General features: G+C 40.3%; 1 protein-coding gene across 1 annotated transcript; it reads left to right on the top strand.

Moving 5' to 3' along the window:
- Positions 1–209: 209 nt before the first annotated feature.
- Positions 210–551, top strand: LOC101598539 (cyclin-dependent kinase 2-associated protein 2-like; the record flags this gene model as incomplete). Its single annotated transcript, XM_045157010.1, has 1 exon — positions 210–551. A coding segment is annotated over one exon (342 nt), but the record flags the coding sequence as incomplete, so codon positions are not given.
- Positions 552–18,582: the final 18,031 nt, after the last annotated feature.

Below are 18,582 nucleotides of genomic sequence, written 5' to 3'. Positions count from 1 at the left end.
GTCGGGTGTCAACTGGCAGTGGATATTTCCAGTGGAGAAGTTCCTGGGTGGACTTTACCCGCGCCTTTTATTCTTCCAAATAGTCATTTAATGGGAAGCATAGTGACTGCAAATTAGCATCCACCAGTTTCTTACAATGGAAGAGAGGTCAGTTTACTGCAAAGCACAGGCTTGAAAAACATTCCTCCTAACCAACCCCCCCCTCCCCCCGCTCCAGCACCCCTGGTCCAGGTACTCCCGTCCCTATAGCCGGAAGTGTCCCATCGCCATCCGGCTCAGTGCCAGGAGCCGCTGCTCCTTTCAGACCACTGTTTAAGGACTTTGGACCGCTGTCCATGGGCTATGTGCAGGCAATGAAACCACCCGGCTCCCAGGGCTCCCGGAGCACCTACACGGACCTGCTTTCGGTTATAGAAGAAATGGACAAAGAGATCAGACCCACCTACTCTGGTAGCAAGAGTGCCATGGAGCGCCTGAAGAGAGGCATCATCCATGCTCGGGCACTAGTCAGAGAGTGCCTGGCAGAGACAGAGCGAAACACCCGCAGGTAACAGTAAGCATCTTGGATCAGGACCCTTCCGGCCACTGCAGAGCACCTGCTTCTCCCTGGCCTTGGCCTCGAGTTGATTCCTGTCCTGGGCTTCCTGTGTCCCTTGGTGGGTACCCTACAGGAACCGGAGAGCTGCTCTCCCTCCCGTTGACAACACAAACTGGGCTCCTCCCCCTGCAGGAGTTAGCAGCAAGGCCTCTGTGAGTCCCACCCTGACCTGCCCACAGTGTTGATCCAGTTGAAGCATTCTCCTCCATGATCTACCACTCTGCACTCCTCAGCAACTTGAACGTAGTCCTCCTTACCGCAGCAGGGGTATAAGGCCAGTTACCTCCCGGGGCCAAAGCGACTCTTTTACTAGGTATATCTTTTGCTAAACATGCCCTTTTTATATAAATAAAAGATGATTTGGAGATTAAAAAAAAATTCCTCCTGATATCCTGGATGGTCTCAGAAAAGCAACATGAGCAATCTGAGTCTTGGATAGAGGGGGACAAAGAGAAATTGAAGCTATACAGGTAAGCTTGCTCAGTGACCTGAGTTGGAAGCTGCTTGGCCTACCTGTGTAGGTAGAAAAGTAACAACTACCCTATCTAAAACAACTATGGAAAAACCTGTACTCATTGCCAGTCATGTGTCTGAGAGCCTCAGTGGGTGAAGTATGTCTGGAGATCGCAGAAAAGACTCATTGTACCCCATCCCCAGACTTATTTGAAGACCACAGGCAACCAGATCCTACCAAGGACTTCCTTTCAGACTGCATTCTTCCTGTTCATGACTCCTTCCAGATGATCTGGGAAGTCTTCAGCTGCAAATGTTCCCCAAGAAGCAGAACAGGCACCATAGAACTTCGGACTTAGCCTTGTAGCATTCCCACCCCGCCCCCACCCCACCCCGGCTTGGCATGCCAGTCCACACACATCAAGCCCCAGCAATCACCTTAAACCAGGGACCAGAAAGGCTGCAGCAGAGGACAGTGAGTGGAGCAATGGCTGACTCCCACTCTGCCCCATTCCTAACTGTTCCCTTTCATGTTTCCTAAGTTACTTCTGGTTGCACTCACTCATCTCCACAGAGGCCGTGACATCTCCTTGTGCTACTTACTGCATTCTCTGTACCATGAAAGGTCTCCTTTCTGTCTGCAAGTAACTGTTCCATGACAAGTTCCCCAATCATCTCTCTCACCCTCTGCTCAGATGATTCAAAGTAACATTCTACTAGGGGAAACAATAAGCTAACAAAGCCAGGACTCAAAGCCAGGAGGTCCCATGCCAGTCATGATAATTAGTCGTGCAGGGCTAACCATGTACCAGGTATTGTGCCCGAAGCCTTATGAATGCTGTTTTACCACAGCTCCATGAGATAATAATGCAGATGAGGAACTTCACAAATGAGGAAGCTAAGTTCAGAGAGAGTGAAATCTTATCTAGCACACATAGCGAGTGGGTCACCATCCTGAGCTATTAGAAGTAACAGCATAATGCTGTCTCACTTTCTCATGCTCACCAAATGTCCATTTAAAAAGAAGACTGTTGGGATGGAGAGATGGCTTAGCTGTTGAGGCACTTGCCTACAAATCCAAAGGACCCAGGTTCGATTCCCCAGGACCCACATATCCAGATGCACAAGGTGGCACATGCATCTGGAGTTTGTTTGCATTGGCTAGAGGCCCTGGCATACCCATTCTGTCTCTGTCTGTCTTTCTCTCTCTCTCAAATAAGTAAATACAAATAAAAATATTAAAAAGCACAATGTTTTAATAAAAAATTTAATATATATATGCATATATGGAAAGAAATAGAGAATAACTCTTGCAACTGTACACAAACTCCAGATGCATGTACCACTTTGTACTTTACATGGAAGCTGGGTAATCCTGGGCTGGCAGGCTTTGGGATCAAGCACCTTAAATTGCTGAGCCATCTCTCCAACCTTACACTAAGTTTTAATAACCAAAGGATTTAAGAAAAAGAATCAAGAACTACACTCTAAGATAGCTATAATTTTTTAAAGGCATATAATAAGTGTCCAAAGGATGTACAAAAATTGGTATCATTACACATTTTTGGTGAGGAAGTAAAAATGATATAGCTGCTTTTGGAACAACTAGATCATTCCTCTATGTGCTAAATATAGTCTCCATGTGGCTTACCAATTCCACACTCACACACTGATACCTGCACAAAACTTGGATGCACTCGTTCATTGCAGTAGTGTTCATAGTAACCAACAATGAAACAATATAACATCCATAGCAAGTGAATGAGCAAATCAAATCTAACATCCATACAGTGTAATATTACTAAACTATGCCAGAAATACATGCTACAACAAAGATGAACTTTGAAAACTGTGTACTAACTCAAAGAAGCCAGACATAAAAGGCCACGTATTATATGATTCCATTATATGGAGCTGTACAGAATAGATGACTCTATGAAGACAAATGTATATTAAGGGTTTCTTGGACTGGAAAAGATGAAGATATGAAGTGAATGATGAATGACAGTTAAAGGGGCCAGGTGACAAAAATTTTAATAATTATAGTGATGATTGCATAATTCTGTGAAAACATTAAATATTGTACACTTCATTGCATGAATTGTATTATATAGTAATGCTGTCTTATGAATGTTGTCAAAACATGCTAAGATTTTGGAGTATATCATGAGTGGAAACACATCCTTTCTAACAGTCCCTACAGCTCTCATCTCAACAGGGGATCTGCACATGATATCAAGTTGTCTCCATTTGATGAAGCAGTAACATATTTTAAAATTTCCAGTGGGCTGGAGAGATGGCTTAGCAGTTAAAGCCTGTGAAGCCTAAGGACCCAGGTTTGATTCCTTGATTGCCCAGGACCCACATGAGCCAGATGCACAAGGTGGTGCATGCATCTTGAGTTTGTTTGCAGTGTCTGAAGGCTCTGGCATACCCACTCTATCTCTCTTTCTCCATCTGCCTCTATATCTCTCTTTCAAATAAGTAAATAAAACATAAAAGTATTAAATCTTATACTAAATTATGAAGATGGCCATAACTAAGAACTGCCCCAGATTTGATAGCTGCCTCTACAGGTATGGATATCTCCTATTGCTACAGAAATATCTGTCACAGCAAGACGATTTAGTGGAAGGCCAACCATCATCACCATGTGGGATGCTACCAACATGCAGAAACACAAAGTAGCTTCTCAGAAACCAGTGCTTCATGTTTTCACTGGCCAGCTAAAAACACAGGGCTCATACCTACAGCAGTTTAGGAGCTGATAATGTAGTAAACCAGAAAATGAGGTGATTTCTTTTGGTGAAATATGTATTAATAATTATTATTATTATTAAATTTTATCTTGAAGTATGCTATAAACTGATTGGTTCTTCAAATTCATAACCAAAATTTAGGTCACTATTACAGGTAATCATGAGGGTGACTCAGGATAACATCCTCAATAAAGTCATGGAAAGGAGAAATGAACATATAGTTCATCTTTTTGTCACGGCAAAATATTTTTTAATTTAATTTAATTTAATTTTTTCTCAATTTTTAAAACATCTTCCATGATTATAAAAAATATCCCATGGCAATACCCTCCCTGCCCCATTTTCCCCTTTGAAATTCCATTCTCCATCACATCCCCTCCCCATCTCAATAAGTCTCTCTTTTATTTTGATGTCATGATCTTTCCCTCCTCTTATGATGGTCTTGTGTAGGCAGCATCAGGCACTATGAGGTCATGGATATTGAGGCTATTTTATGTCTGGAGGGAGCACGTTGTAAGGAATCCTACCCTTCCTTTGGCTCTTACATTATTTCCAACACCTCTTTCGCATTAGACCCTGAGCCTTGGAAGATGTGATCAAGATGTTACTCGGTACTCTAGTCACTTCTTTCCAGCACCATGATACCTTCTGAGTGGTCCCCAGGTCACTGCCATCTGAAAAGACAAGATTCTCTACCTAAAGTGAGAGTAGCATTAATATAAGGGTATGAATATTAAGAGAAGTGCTTATTGGGCAGTTTCAGAAGCATAGTATATACATTTTTCCAGACATCAGCAGATGTTACACCCCTAGGGCTCATGACTACCCCTGTTTTACGTTTTAAGTATCAGGGAAGTATTCCCTCTCATGGAGCAGGACTCCAGTCCAATTGGAGGGCAGTTGGTTTCCACCATGACAGATATGCCACTATTGTACGTGTTGGCTCATTTGGCCTCGTTGGCCAATTATAAGGCTTGCAGTGTTCACTGTTGAGTATCATCTCTGGTGGTATTTCTTTCTCCCATTGAACTGCATGTAGAATGGCTTCTTCTAGCTTTCTGTCAGCTGGTCTACATGGAGGAGGTTATCGGCTCAGTTCCAGCAGGATTTCTCAAGGGCCTTGCAGCCCAAGTATATGGAGTCTTCAGCAATGGGGTCTTAACATCAATTCCTGGTGGGAAACCAAGGGCCTCGACAATGGCCTATAATGTTTTGGGGGCATCAGGGACTTCCCTGGCCAACAACTCACTGGAAGGTATCCCATCCCTGGCACTGAAAATTTTCTAGCAACAATTGATGGCTCCTGAATGTTCCATTGTCCAAAACTAGAGAATTCCATATGATTTATTTATATCATCTTAGATTTTGATTGGCCCTCCCTCCACCTTTCCTTTACTTGATCTCCTCCCCTGACCTCACTTTGGGCCTTTTCACCCCAGTTAATCTATTCTTCTACTTACATATATACAATACCAACCTATTAAGTACCCTCCTCCCTTCCTTTCTCTTCCCTTTGTATCTCTTTTTTACCTTACTGGCCTCTGCTACTCAGTTTTTTCCTTCTCATACAGAAGCCCAATCATCTGTAGCTAGGATCCACATATGAGAGAGAACATGCGGCGCTTGGCTTTCTGGGCCCGGGTTACCTCACTTAGTATAATGCTTTCCAGATCCATCCATTTTTCTGCAGATTTCATAACTTCATGTTTTTTTTTTGTTTTTTTTTTTTTTAACCACTGAGTAGAACTCCATTGTATAAATGTGCCATATCTTCATTATCCACTCATCAATTGAGGGACATCTAGGCTTGTTCCATTTCCCAGCTATTATAAACTGAGCAGCAATAAACATGGTTGAGCATGTACTTCTAAGGAAATGAGATGAGTCCTTAGGATATATGCCTAGGAGTGCTATAGCGGGGTCATATGGTAGATGAATCTTTAGCTGTTTTAGGAACCTCCACACTGATTTTCACAATGGCTGGACCAGATTGCATTCCCACCAACAGTGTAGAAGGGTTCCTTTTAAAACACTCAAGCGAGAAATTGCAGAAGACACTAGGAAGTGGAAAAACATCCCTTGTTCCTGGATTGGAAGAATCAGTATTGTGAAAATGGCAATCTTATCAAAAGCAATCTACATATTTAATGCAATCCCTATCAAAATTCCAAAGGCATTCTTCAAGGAAATAAAAAATACAATCCAAAAATTCATTTGGAATCACAAAAATGTCAAATATCTAAAATCATATTGAGCAACAAAAATAAGACTGCATCTCTTGGATAAAGCCTACGTGGTCTGGGTGAATGATCTTTTTGATATACTCTTGTATTCTGTTTGCCAATATTTTGTTGAGAATTTTTGCATCTATGTTCACAAGGGAGATTGATCTGTAATTTTTTTTTTTGTTTTATCTTTGCCTGGTTTTGGTATCAGGGTGATTCTGGCTTCATAGAAGGAGTTTGGTAGAATTCCTTCTTTTCCTATTTTATGGAAAAGCTCAAGAAGCAATGATGTTAGCTCTTCCTTGAAGGTCTGGTAAAATTCAGCAGTGAATCCATCTGAGCCTGGGCTTTTTTTAGTTGGGAAATTATTGATAACTGTTCAGATCTCCATGCTTGTTATAGGTCTATTTAAGTGATTAATCTCATCTTGATTTAATTTAGGTAGGTCATATAAATCAAGGAAATCATCCATTTTTTTAAAATATTTTCATACCTTGTGGAGTATATGTTTTTATAGTATGTCCCTATGATTTTTTGAATTTCTGTGGCATCTGTTGTGATGTTACCATTTTCATCTCTAATTTTATTAATTTGTGTCTCTTCTCTCTTTCTTTTGGCCAGATTTGCTAAGGGTTTATCAATATTGTTTATCCTTTCAAAGAACCAACTCTTTGTTTCATTGATTCTTTGGATTGTTTATTTTAGTTTCTATTTCATTAATTTCTGCCCTCATCTTTATTATTTCTTCCCGTCTGCTGATTTTAGGTTTGCCTTGTTCTTTTTCAAGGCTTTAAGGTGAAGGATTTACTTGCGACCTTTCTAATGTCTTAATATAGGCACTTAAAGCAATAAATTTACCTCTTAGGACTGCCTTCATTGTGTTCCAGGTATTTTGTTTTATTGTGTTCTGATTATTGTTTGACTCTATAAATTTTTTGATTTCCCTCTTGATTTCTTCATTGACCCATTCATCATTTAGTAAGGTGTTGTTTAATTTCCATGATTTTGTCTATGCTCTATAGCTTTTCTTGCTATTGATTTGTAGTTTGATTACATTATGGTCTGATAGAAATACAAGGAATTATTTCAATTTTCCTGTATTTGTTAAGATTTGCTTTGTGTCCTAATATATGGTCTATTTTAGAGAATGTTCCATGTGCTGCTGAAAAGAATAAATATTCTGAAGCATTTGGATGAAGTGTCCTGTAAATATCTGTTAGGTCCATTCCTTCTCCATGTCCTCAGTTAGTCCAGATGCCTCTTTATTTTTTCCTGGGATGACCTGTCAATTGATGAGTGGGGTGTTGAAGTCACCCACTACCACTGTGTTTGGTGTTATCTGTAACCTTAGTTCTAATAGCATTTGTTTGATGAATTTTTGGGCCCCCATATTAGGTGCATATATGTTTAGGATTGTAATGCCCTCCTGTTGTAGAGTGCCTTTAATCAATATAAAGTGGCCTTCTTTATCTTTCTTAACTACTGTTGGACTGCAGTCTACCTTGTCAGATATTAGGATAGCAACCCCTGCTTGTTTTCTAAGTCCATTTGCTTGAAACACTGTTTTCCAAACTTTCACCCTAAGATAGAGTCCATCCTTTGTAGAAAGGTGGGTTTCTTTGAGGCAACAAATTGAAGGATCCTGCTTTTTAACCCAGTCTGCAAACCTATGTCTTTTGGTTGGGGCATTGAGGCCGTTAATATTAAGAGATATTATTGAAAGGTATGTATTCATTTTTGCCATTTTTTGTAGTTCTTCCTGTTTTACCTTTGCTCTTTTGTGTTAACTAGTATTTGAGTATTGTTTGTTTTTTCCCAGTTCCTTATTTGTGTGCTTTTCTTTTTCTTCAGCATGGAGGATTCTATCAAGTATTTTCTGTAGAGCTGGTTTTGTCTTCAAAGAGTCCTTTAACCTGCTTTTGTCATGGAATGTCCTTATTTCTCCATCGATTTGAATGGATAGCTTTGCAGGATAAAGTAACCTTGGTTGACAGTTGTTATCTTTCAGAACTTGGAATACATCACTCCATGGCCTTCTGGCTTTTAAAGTTTTTGTTGAGTAATCTTCTGTAATCCTCATAGGCTTGCCTTTGTAGGTAACTTGATTTTTCTCTCTGACTGCTTTCAATATTATTTCTTTGGTTTGTATGTTTGGTAGTTTGATTATAATATGGCAAGGAGAGGCTCTCTCCATGTTTTCTCTGGCTGGTGTTCAAAAGATTCCTGTATCTGCATTGGCACCTCTTTCCCAATTTGGGGGAGGTTTTTTTCTATGATTTTGTTTAAGATGCCTACTATGCCTTTGGAGTGAAAATCTTCTCCTTCGACTATGCCCTGAATTCTTATATTTGATCTTACATAGTGTCCCGAATGTCTTGAAATTCCCACTCATACTTTTCTATAAGTTTGTCTTTCTCTTTGTTGGACTGTATTAGATCTGCCACCTGGTCTTCTAACTTAGATATTCTGCCCTCTCCTCCATCCATTCTACTGGTGAGATTTTCTACAGAGTTTTTTATTTCATTAACTGTGTTCTTTGTTGCTAGTAATTCTAACTGGTTTTTCTTTATTATTTCTCTTTCCGTATTTATGTCTAGTATTGACCTCTTTATTTCATTAAATTGGTGTCCTATGTCTTCTTTGCTTCCTTTGATTTATTCTTTGAGTTCTTTGAACATATTTTTAATCATTCTTTTGAAATCTTTCTCAGGCATTTCTTCTAACTCGTTCTCACTGGAGGTCATTTCTGATGCATTAACACTTTTTGGTGGATTTATATTGTCTTGATTTTTGGTGTTTCTTGTGTTATAATGTATATATTTTTGCATCTTTATTATTTAATGATTGGATTTTCCAGTTACCTGGGTATTATGAGATGTATCAATTAATCTGATGTTATATAACTTCAGGGTGGGAGCTTAAGGCACTAGGTGTGGCTCTCAAGACTCTCAGAGTATCTGCAAAAGTGACTCTATGTGTTGGGTGTTCCTGCTATGAGAGTATTCAAGTAGGCTAAGTGGAACAAAATACAAGCAGATTCTAAAATTTAAGTAAACAGTGTACCCTTTCAATGGAAAATAGTACCGAGTATTTATCCAAGAGTAGGTATTATGACAACCAAATCCTCTGTCTGTCACTTAGGCTGTGTGGTGCCTCGCCCACTCCCTTAATCCTGACAACAAGGCAGTTAAGATTTCTGGTCTGTAGTCGGTTCCAAGTCAGCTTGTGACCAGGTGAGACCCTTCCCTAATGTATAACAGAAGGGTAAACAAAGCCACTATAATTCAAGAAGCAATTAATAACAAGCCAAATATACAGCTTATTTAAGAATGGCAAATTTGACCATCCATCCAATTTAACATATAATTTATCCTGATATGGAAGGTGCAAGTAGCACTTCTGGTTCAGGCATATATACCAGGTTTGTTAGGCAGGTACTGACCTGTTGTAATCCTAGTTACCTTTTGGGATGATTTTGGTCTCAGCTGCGCTCTTGACCTGTTGTAATCCTAGTTACCTTTTGGGATGATTTTGGTCTCAGCTGCGCTCTTGATTGGGTCCCTCTTTTGTGCTCTGTCAGTTAAAGTAGGCGTGGCCGGGTCCCTGGACCACTGCTGTGTTCCTGAGTGCTGGGCACTGGTGGTGGGGAAGGGGAGGGAACTGATGCTGCTCTAGTTTGCACGCTGTTCCACGTGTTCTTCTACCTTGTTATCTGCTCCTCTGCTGTTCACTGCCATTCTCCCTTGAGTTTGTGGAGAGCTCTGGTGTGAGTGGAAAACCCCTCACCTGGCTTTTCCTGTGGCTCAAGCTGAGCCTGGTGGCTGGCTGGAGTGCTGCCACTGCCAAGGTCTCCCTCACGGACTCAGACTCGCTGGAGCAGCTTCTGCCAGCCTGTGCAGGCTCTGGATCTCTCCTACTTCTCTGCTGCTGTTTCAGTTTCCTATACACCTCACTTTTTAGTAAAAGTGTGTATTTTGCAGGGGTTTTTTTTGTTTTGTTTTGTTTTGTTTTTGGCTTTTTCCCCTCTAAGCTGCTTTGGTGTGGTACCTACACCACCATCTTAACCAGAAGTCCCAAGATATTTTTAAAATTGAATTAATTTTGCCGGGCGTGGTGGCATATGCCTTTAATCCTAGCACTCAGGAGGCCGAGGTAGGAGGATTACTGTGAGTTCAAGGCCACCCTGAGACCCCATAGTGAATTCCAGGTCAGCATGGTCTAGAGTGAAACCCTATCTCGAAAAACCAAAAAAAAAATAATAATAAAAATAAAAAATTATTGAATTTTAACTTCAATGCAATGAGTTTTATAAGTTATTTTTACCAAATTTATAAATTTGTTTGAATGGTAAAGGACATTTAGGCAAAAGGATGTATACATTATTCTGTGTTGCAATGTAGTAACTTGTGTTCATAACACTGAGAACCACGGACATTATTCTTTCCTTCAAAAGAGATTCAATACTTTCCACAAGTTCAGGAAATACTATGTTACACTCCAGTCCCAGGCTGCATGGCAACATCCGAGGTGATGATGGCTGCAAGCACAACGGTGCTACCGGAAGATTATACTACCCAGTGACGTTGTAGCTGTCAGTTTAATCACATTCTATGATGTACACACAGAAAAAAAAAGTCACCTAATGATAGATTTCTTAAATTGTTTGAACATTAAGCAATGTATGGCAGTACTAAGCATTTTCCTTTTATGTTAATAATAAGAAAAAGGCCCCTATATGCACTCCTACATTCTCAGGGAGCAAAAAGTATACTCTGTATACATGGGTTACCCATAGATCTTATTTAAGTCAGATATAAGTACATTTGTCTCCCAATAGCAAAGAATTCTGCTGACAATAAGACTTTCTTTCAGTTTGATGGTGGCCTCGGAGGACTGAGTCCAGATAGGCATGGGACAGGCCCACCTGTTGCTTACACTGCCATCATCCCTGACTGGGATCCCCCTCAAGCTATGAAGCTCAGATCCACCCATGTCCTTTATATTCCTGCTCATACCCACAGCAAGGTTTTCCTCAGCTCCCGATAATATACCTTAGACCCGGGGGCTGCTTAGAACAAGGCAGTGTGCAACAGCTTCCTTTGGCTGCTGTTCTGTCATGCAGATGGCCTGACCTCTGCATGAAAGTGCTTTTGGAGGCCAGAAAGATGGCTTAGTGGTTAAGGGGCTTGCCTACAAAGCCAAAGAACCCACGTTTGATTCCCCAGGACCCACACAAGCTAGATGCACAAGGTGGCACATGGGTCTGGAGTTTGAGGCGGCTGAAGACCCCGGTGAATCCATTCTCTCTACTTGCTTCTTTCTCTCTCTCTTATACACACACAGGTAAATAAACATTTTTTTTTTAAGTGCTTTAGGCAATTCAAGTAAACTGATGCTTTAACATCCTTCAAGTGTTTCCTCACTGGGAAACTATTTTTCTAAATGGGCATTGTAAATTGCCATTAAATTGAGTCCTACATTTGAATTAAATGATTGAAATAGAATCTGATATTCACTCAAAACAAAATAGATAAATGAAAAACTGATTGTAAGTTAATTGTGTCCCACCTGTTATGGTTTAAATCTAAAAATGCCTCCTACAGGTTCATGCTTTCAATTCTAGGTACCCAACTGGTATATGATTTTGGGAGTTTCTAGAAACTTTGTGAAGAAAGGTCTATCTGACAAAAATAGGTCCCTGTGGGAAGAGTCTTTGCAAGGTCATTCTTGGCTTCTTAGTTCTTACCTATCTGTGATGTGAACAGCCTCTACCACAAGCACCTGCTACCTGATGTGACTCATTCTACCATGCTTCCCTACCATAATGGATATAAAGCCCCCTAAAACTGAGCTGAAATAAATCCTTCCTCCCTGAAGCTAGTTCTGTTAGGTATTTTGTTATACCAATCCAAAGAGAGCAATATACCTCCAAAATTCAAATGCCAAAGTCTTAGCTCTTACCACCCTACAACATGGCTGCACTTCTTTACAAAGACCTTCCATTTATTTTAGTTTGTTTAAGCCTACAAAGTCTCCTCAATTTCTGCTGACTTCACTTGGTTTAAACTTTAATACCTGCTTTCATTTCCCCATTTTGCTGAGGACAGAACTGCATCTGAGGACTGCCTAATTTCTAGTGTGAATTAGCCAGAGCTAGAATTCCAAGTATCCTTTCTAATCTGAAGTAAACATGACTGCCAATAGTATCTCCTAAACTAAGATCAAATTATTAAAAATAGATCCAAATGAGCAAATGCTTTGATCAGCATATCCCTGCACTGAGAGCAAGGGTCCTGCATGCTCCATCATGCTATTTAGAAGGGTTTGTGTGGGTCATACAGTGTGCCACATATGCATGTACAAACACACACATGTGGGTGAGTGTGTGTGTGTGTGTGTGTGTGTGTGTGTGTGTGTGTGTGTATAAGAACACATGGGTACCTCTGTCACTCACTCTGACACTTTGCATTAACACAGCATAACTCTGCACTGTGAACACTTCTATAACTCAGACTGTTCAAGACACAGCTAAAAACTGCTTCTCATCTCCTGTTATCAGTCATCAATACAAGGAGCCAAAAAAGAGTTTGTAAATTTTGCCCTTTGTCAAATATTTGAGGAAATACAGCTTTTAGTCATGGAAACCATTTGTGCTTCGCTATGAGAAAGGACAAGTATATTACAGTGTCAGATCCTCTCCCTGTGGTGGCATCAAGGCAGCAGAACTGCACATAATCAAGCTCTGTCTCCCAGTCATGCTCACAGTCCTTTTGCCTGTTTCTTCATATTCCGTTTGCAGTTATGTACAGACTCACAGATTGCCAAGGTATTATCAATGGTTGCATATAGCAATTGAGGGACATTTTGCAATATTAAATCACTCACCTTGCACTTAAATAGCTCTGTCATTCAGGAAGTGTGGCACTGAAGTTTACATTAGCACCTAGGTAGGCAGTGAATTTTGGAAATGCAAAGGGTTCTATTTTCTAAAACAGTCAATGAAAGTTAACTTTTCAAAAATAAAAGTTAAAAATATTGTCCATATTTAAATTTTTTAAAAATATACAAAAATCTAATTTATCTTTTGATTTTGGTGTTCATTTTTATGCTTTTTGTGAAAATGTATTTAAATTTTATATATTTTGAATAGAATGATCACTATAGAAGAAAGGACCTGAATTACATGAAAATCACATAATTAGTGAGTTTTGTTTTTCCCCAGCTAAGGGAAAAGAATAAATTTCATGGGATAAATATATGGTAATTTATGAATTATGTATATCTTCATTTATTCACATGCAAATGTCACCAACTCATCAAGAGCATTTGCAGTCATGTGTATTACTAAGTACATTCGGTCTTCTTTGGTATTATGCCGATTCTCAGTCATTGAAAAACAATCAACTTTATACATATCTGGTATTGCCACAATGAGAATAAGCTTCAGAAAATAGGAATATAGACCTGTATGTGGGCACATGGGCTACCGTTTGTACACTCATGATGGGCCTCACAAATATCGAGGCAAATATGGATTCTCCAGATTCCTGAAGGTGTCTTTGATAGCATCAGTGTACAGGAATGTGGCCTTCTTGACATCAAGCACTGGGCTCTCCTTGTGGTCCAACTGTTTCCTAAGACTCAGCCTGCCATTGTGAGGCTTACAGTATGGGGAAGAGAGTTGGGGGGGAGGAGAAGAGAGGGGGGAGAGAGAGAGACTGATGAATGCTATTGGGACCATAAGGACAACTATTCCAAAGAATATGAAAACTCACTTTGATGGATAGAAGAGAGTCCTCAAGGAGAACCATTATGAGTGATGAAGAGGCAGAAAGCACCACAGCTCCTGAGGAATTAGAAGCTGTGGACTCGGAGGTTCTGGAGGGAACAGCAGAGGCCTTGGCTGAAGAAGGCTGGGAAGTCATGCTGACACTTGAAATGTGTTCCCTATAGATGCTTTAAGGTAAAGAAAGCATTTTAGCCATGGAATAAAATTAATCTGTCTGAACTTAGAAGAGAGTATGAAAACATGAAGAAGTGAGGCCTAGAAGTAAGATGGCCTGCTGAGTAGACGCTACCTCCATAAAATGTTCACTGGGGAAGGACCTAGTTCCTTTTCTTGAATTACTTTCAGAGCCTTATAGCCCACCCTCTTCCCACCAGCAGTAGCTGGGACACAGCCCACATACATTTGGCTTCATCAGTGTAGCCTGTAATGTGCAGGAATATGTCACAGCTCATGTTTACCCTTGTTCCAATTGCCCTTTTCATAATTGATATAAATGGATGATGTATATGGTTGAGTATAATTTGTTGTGAAGTTTGCCGAGTTTTCATTTTTCTAATCATAATACATGAGGCTTTCTAATTAGTCTACAAGTAGTGCATAGAGAGTGTGTCTCCTAAGAGTGCGCTCTCGGCAGAATTCCCTAAATAAACTTTCTCACCAACACTGAATTAGCTGCTGACAATTTGGGGGGACACAGGCCTAACTAGTTGCCTTTCTTTCCTTGCACTAAAGCTTCTGTTCAATTATTTCAAAACTTTTTATTTTTTGGTTTAGTTTTCAGTTTTTCTTGGTCTTCAGAGAGTAGGTGCTATACACATTCTTACCCTTGTTTCATCCCCCATCCCTCAGGGGACCTCCGATTACCACTCTCCAAATCTGAATCTTAACTTCCTTATTTAAAGAACAGGGAACAGAAGCTACACATGGTCACTCATGCTTCTAATCCCAGCTTTTGGGAAACTGAGACAGGGGGATTGCCATGAATTTGAGGCCAGTCTAGTCTGGTCTACATAGTGAATTGTAGGCAAACTTGAGCTTCAGAGCCAGACCCTGTCAAGAAAAAAGAAAAAAAAATACCAAACATAATTTTAAAAATGCAAAGGAGGGCTGGAGAGATGGCATAGTGGTTAAGCGCTTGCCTGTGAAGCCTAAGGACCCCGGTTCGAGGCTCGGTTCCCCAGGTCCCACGTTAGCCAGATGCACAAGGGGGCGCACGCGTCTGGAGTTCGTTTGCAGAGGCTGGAAGCCCTGGCGCACCCATTCTCTCTCTCTCCCTCTACCTGTCTTTCTCTCTGTGTCTGTCGCTCTCAAATAAATAAATAAAATTTTAAAAAATTGTTAAAAATGCAAAGGATAACTGTCCTTATTTGATGGTTAAATTAGGTTATACTTGAAATTAGGTTATACTTGAAAAACTCCTAACCTTTACCTGGAATCTACTTAGGATTGCCAGATAAGATACAAGGGACCCAAATACATTAGAATCTCAAATACACAATGAATCAATTTTTACTGCCTGTCCCAAGTATGACACCATTGTCATTTTACCTTCTTCCTTCTTCTCTTTCTTTTTCTTCACCTTTTCCTTTCCTTTCCTCCATTCTTTATTCATCCTCATCACCTGGTTTTAGTCTTTAAAACACAGTAGTAATAGGATTAAATTCTAGGTTTAAATGCTTGAAAACAATTATATCCCTCACTACTTGCTATGGTTTTGATGTGGCTTGTCTTCTAAGGGTTTGTGTGGTCCTCAGTCCTAATGGTATTGAGAGAACATGGATCCTTTAAGAGATGGTGCCCAGGTGGAGGTGGTTATGTCACTGAGAACACTGATGTGAGAAGACATCATGGTAGTGCTCATGGAATTCCAGTAAGTTCTCATAAGAGCCAATTGCTATAAAAGTGAAAAAGTGACCTGTCCTTGCTGGTGGCCTTCCTGTGTTCTGAGTGATGCTACCCTGCACAAGGTCATCTATGGTCAATGGGACTGCTTCAATTTGGACTTTCAGCTCTAAAACTGTGAGGTAAGTAAACCTCTCTTCTTTATAGATTATGGGTGAAGGCATTAATAGTACCATTAGAAATTCAAGCTCAAGCTAACCACCAAGATATAAGTCCTATGAATAACTCTCAAAACTTGAACCCAACTTTATGAGCTTAAAATTTTCATCTATAGCAGACTTAGAAACATATTTCATAGAATCATATGAATCAAAGTTCACAGAACACGGCTAAGTCTGGAAAACAGCAGGTAATCAGTAAGTTCTATGCAGCATTATCATTAGTTTTCCAAATAGAAACATTCATTCTCCAGTGTGCTGTCAGGAAAAGAACTGTATTGGTTCTCATTCCTATTTAAAAACTCACTTTAAGAAGTAAGATATCACAAAGTTAATCAGAAAAACAAATGACATATAGTGCTATTGCAAAAAAAAAAAAAAAAACCCTTCCTGATATGGAGAGATTCCAGTCTCTTCCCTTCCATCATGACCTCAAAGGCAGTCAGGAATCATAAGGTGGCTGCATGGGTGTGTCACATTCCAGAACATCTGTAGGGATTTACATGCATTTCCTGATTATGGAGTGTTTGCAAACTTAAGCTTATACACCCAATCATATCATTTATGCCTGGGTACCCTTCACCAGAAATGGAAACAGTTGCTTATAATCAGATCACAGCACATTTAAAGTCAAACTATACTGTCCTCCCAACATGAACCATGCAGCACATTCATGACCCCAGAGTGGGCAGGGTGACCCGGAGAACAGCAAAGTTCTGAACCCATCAACATTTTTGGAGAAAGACAAAAGGAATTAAACAACAAAACAGATAAAGGTTTTTATGGAACTGGGGTGGGAGAGAGGGAACAAAAAAGGATAAAGGGATAGGGACACATTCAATTACTATATGTTTATATATTAAGGTTCCCAATTTTAAAAAAAGTCAAAATAATGTTTTGAGGAACCTCCACATTAGTTTCCATAGTGGATGCTCTCATTTACCTTCCCATCGACACTATAAAGGAATGAACTTGCTGGGCTACATGGGGAGTTCCAGGCCAGTCTGGATGCTACTGGAAGATTAGGTATCTGGAAAACAAAAGAACCCCTAAACAAACAAATAATAACCAGTGTGAGTATCCATCAATAAGTGAATAAAGAAAACATGACATATGTACACAATCCAGCCATTAAGCAGGAAGTGGTGTCAAGTGCAGGAAAATGGATTGAAGAGCATTATGTTCACTAAGAAAAGCTCATAGCTTTCTTGATCACATAGAGATAAAGATCACATAGAGAGTTAAACCAGACTCAGAAAGACAAGTGTCATGTTTTCACACATTTGTGGACTCTAAAAAGAAAAATAAGTCATAGAAGAAGGGATATTAGGTTTCAGGATGTGGACCAATGCGGTCAATATGGAAGTGGATAAAATGAAAGTATATTATGTACATACATGAAAATGTCACAGTGAAACACTATTTTATATAATAACAAAAAATGCACACAAAAAATCAAACTGTGATAGAATGCCTTTCAGTTTTGCCTGCCATCTTTCACCCTTTCTTGGGTTTCTTCTTCTTCATATCTCCAAGCAGGCTGGTGAGAGAAAGAGATTAGTGGGACAGTGTGCAGCTAGCAGACATCAGACCCCACACCCCAAACTCAACCCCAGCACCGCCCCCACACACACACTTTTTCTCCTTGCCTTCTTTCAAAAAGAAGGAAAAGTCCACCTGGTTTTCACTTTGATAAAAATCATGGACTTTCTTCCCTTCTCAGGAATCCTGTTTTTCTTGGTGCATCCCAAGATGGGGCAGGGCTCCTTTTCACCCATGCAGATAGCAAACCAAAAAGGACACCAGCAGAAGGATTCCTTACATCTATGTTGAATTCTTCCTACTCAAGACATCTGAGGCACCTCCTTTAAAGGAGAAAATAAAAAAAATACCAGGATGCTTAGTTTCCTTCCCTGGCTGTACAAATTAGCATAGTTGCTCTCTTGGAATAAGAACATGTTCAGATGGATTCAGGACACTCCATTTAAAAGTATCAGTTGCCCTCAAATCAAATTTTCACTGTCGTTGAGTGGCAAGAGGCAATGCCCTGGGATCAGTGAGCTGCTAAGATTCCTTCTGCTGGAGTGTTTAATTTCATTTCACTTTCCACAAATAAGTATGCTTGGAGCTGCTGCCTTTGCTTCCTCTGGAGTAATCGAAAAATTTAATTCACATTAAGCCAGAGAGGATGGTGTTCCCCCCCACCCTCCGAAGGTCACTCAAGGCAAACATTTTAAACCACTAACAGCCCATCAGTCATAGATGCAAGTCTTGTCCTTTCTTTTTTTTTTTTTTTAATTTTTTATTTATTTATTTGAGAGTGACAGACACAGAGAGAAGGACAGGTAGAGGGAGAGAGAGAGAATGGGCGCGCCAGGGCTTCCAGCCTCTGCAAATGAACTCCAGACGCGTGCGCCCCCTTGTGCATCTGGCTAACGTGGGACCTGGGGAACCGAGCCTCGAACCGGGGTCCTTAGGCTTCACAGGCAAGCGCTTAACCGCTAAGCCATCTCTCCAGCCCTTGTCCTTTCTTGATAAGGTGCCTCCTGGAGACAAAGGCTTTTGCCTAGCTCATCCCCGCCACAGCCCACCCCACTCAGCTGTGGGCAGGGGTCATCCTGAAAGGACCACAGGTGTCAGTTCCATATTTGATCCCCACTGTGATTCTTAAGATTCCTACAGTATATGTCCCAGGCAA

This window comes from Jaculus jaculus, chromosome 8, assembly GCF_020740685.1.
Source record: "Jaculus jaculus isolate mJacJac1 chromosome 8, mJacJac1.mat.Y.cur, whole genome shotgun sequence".
Classification (NCBI taxonomy): domain Eukaryota; kingdom Metazoa; phylum Chordata; class Mammalia; order Rodentia; family Dipodidae; genus Jaculus; species Jaculus jaculus.
This window is presented reverse-complemented; position numbering and strand designations above follow the sequence as displayed.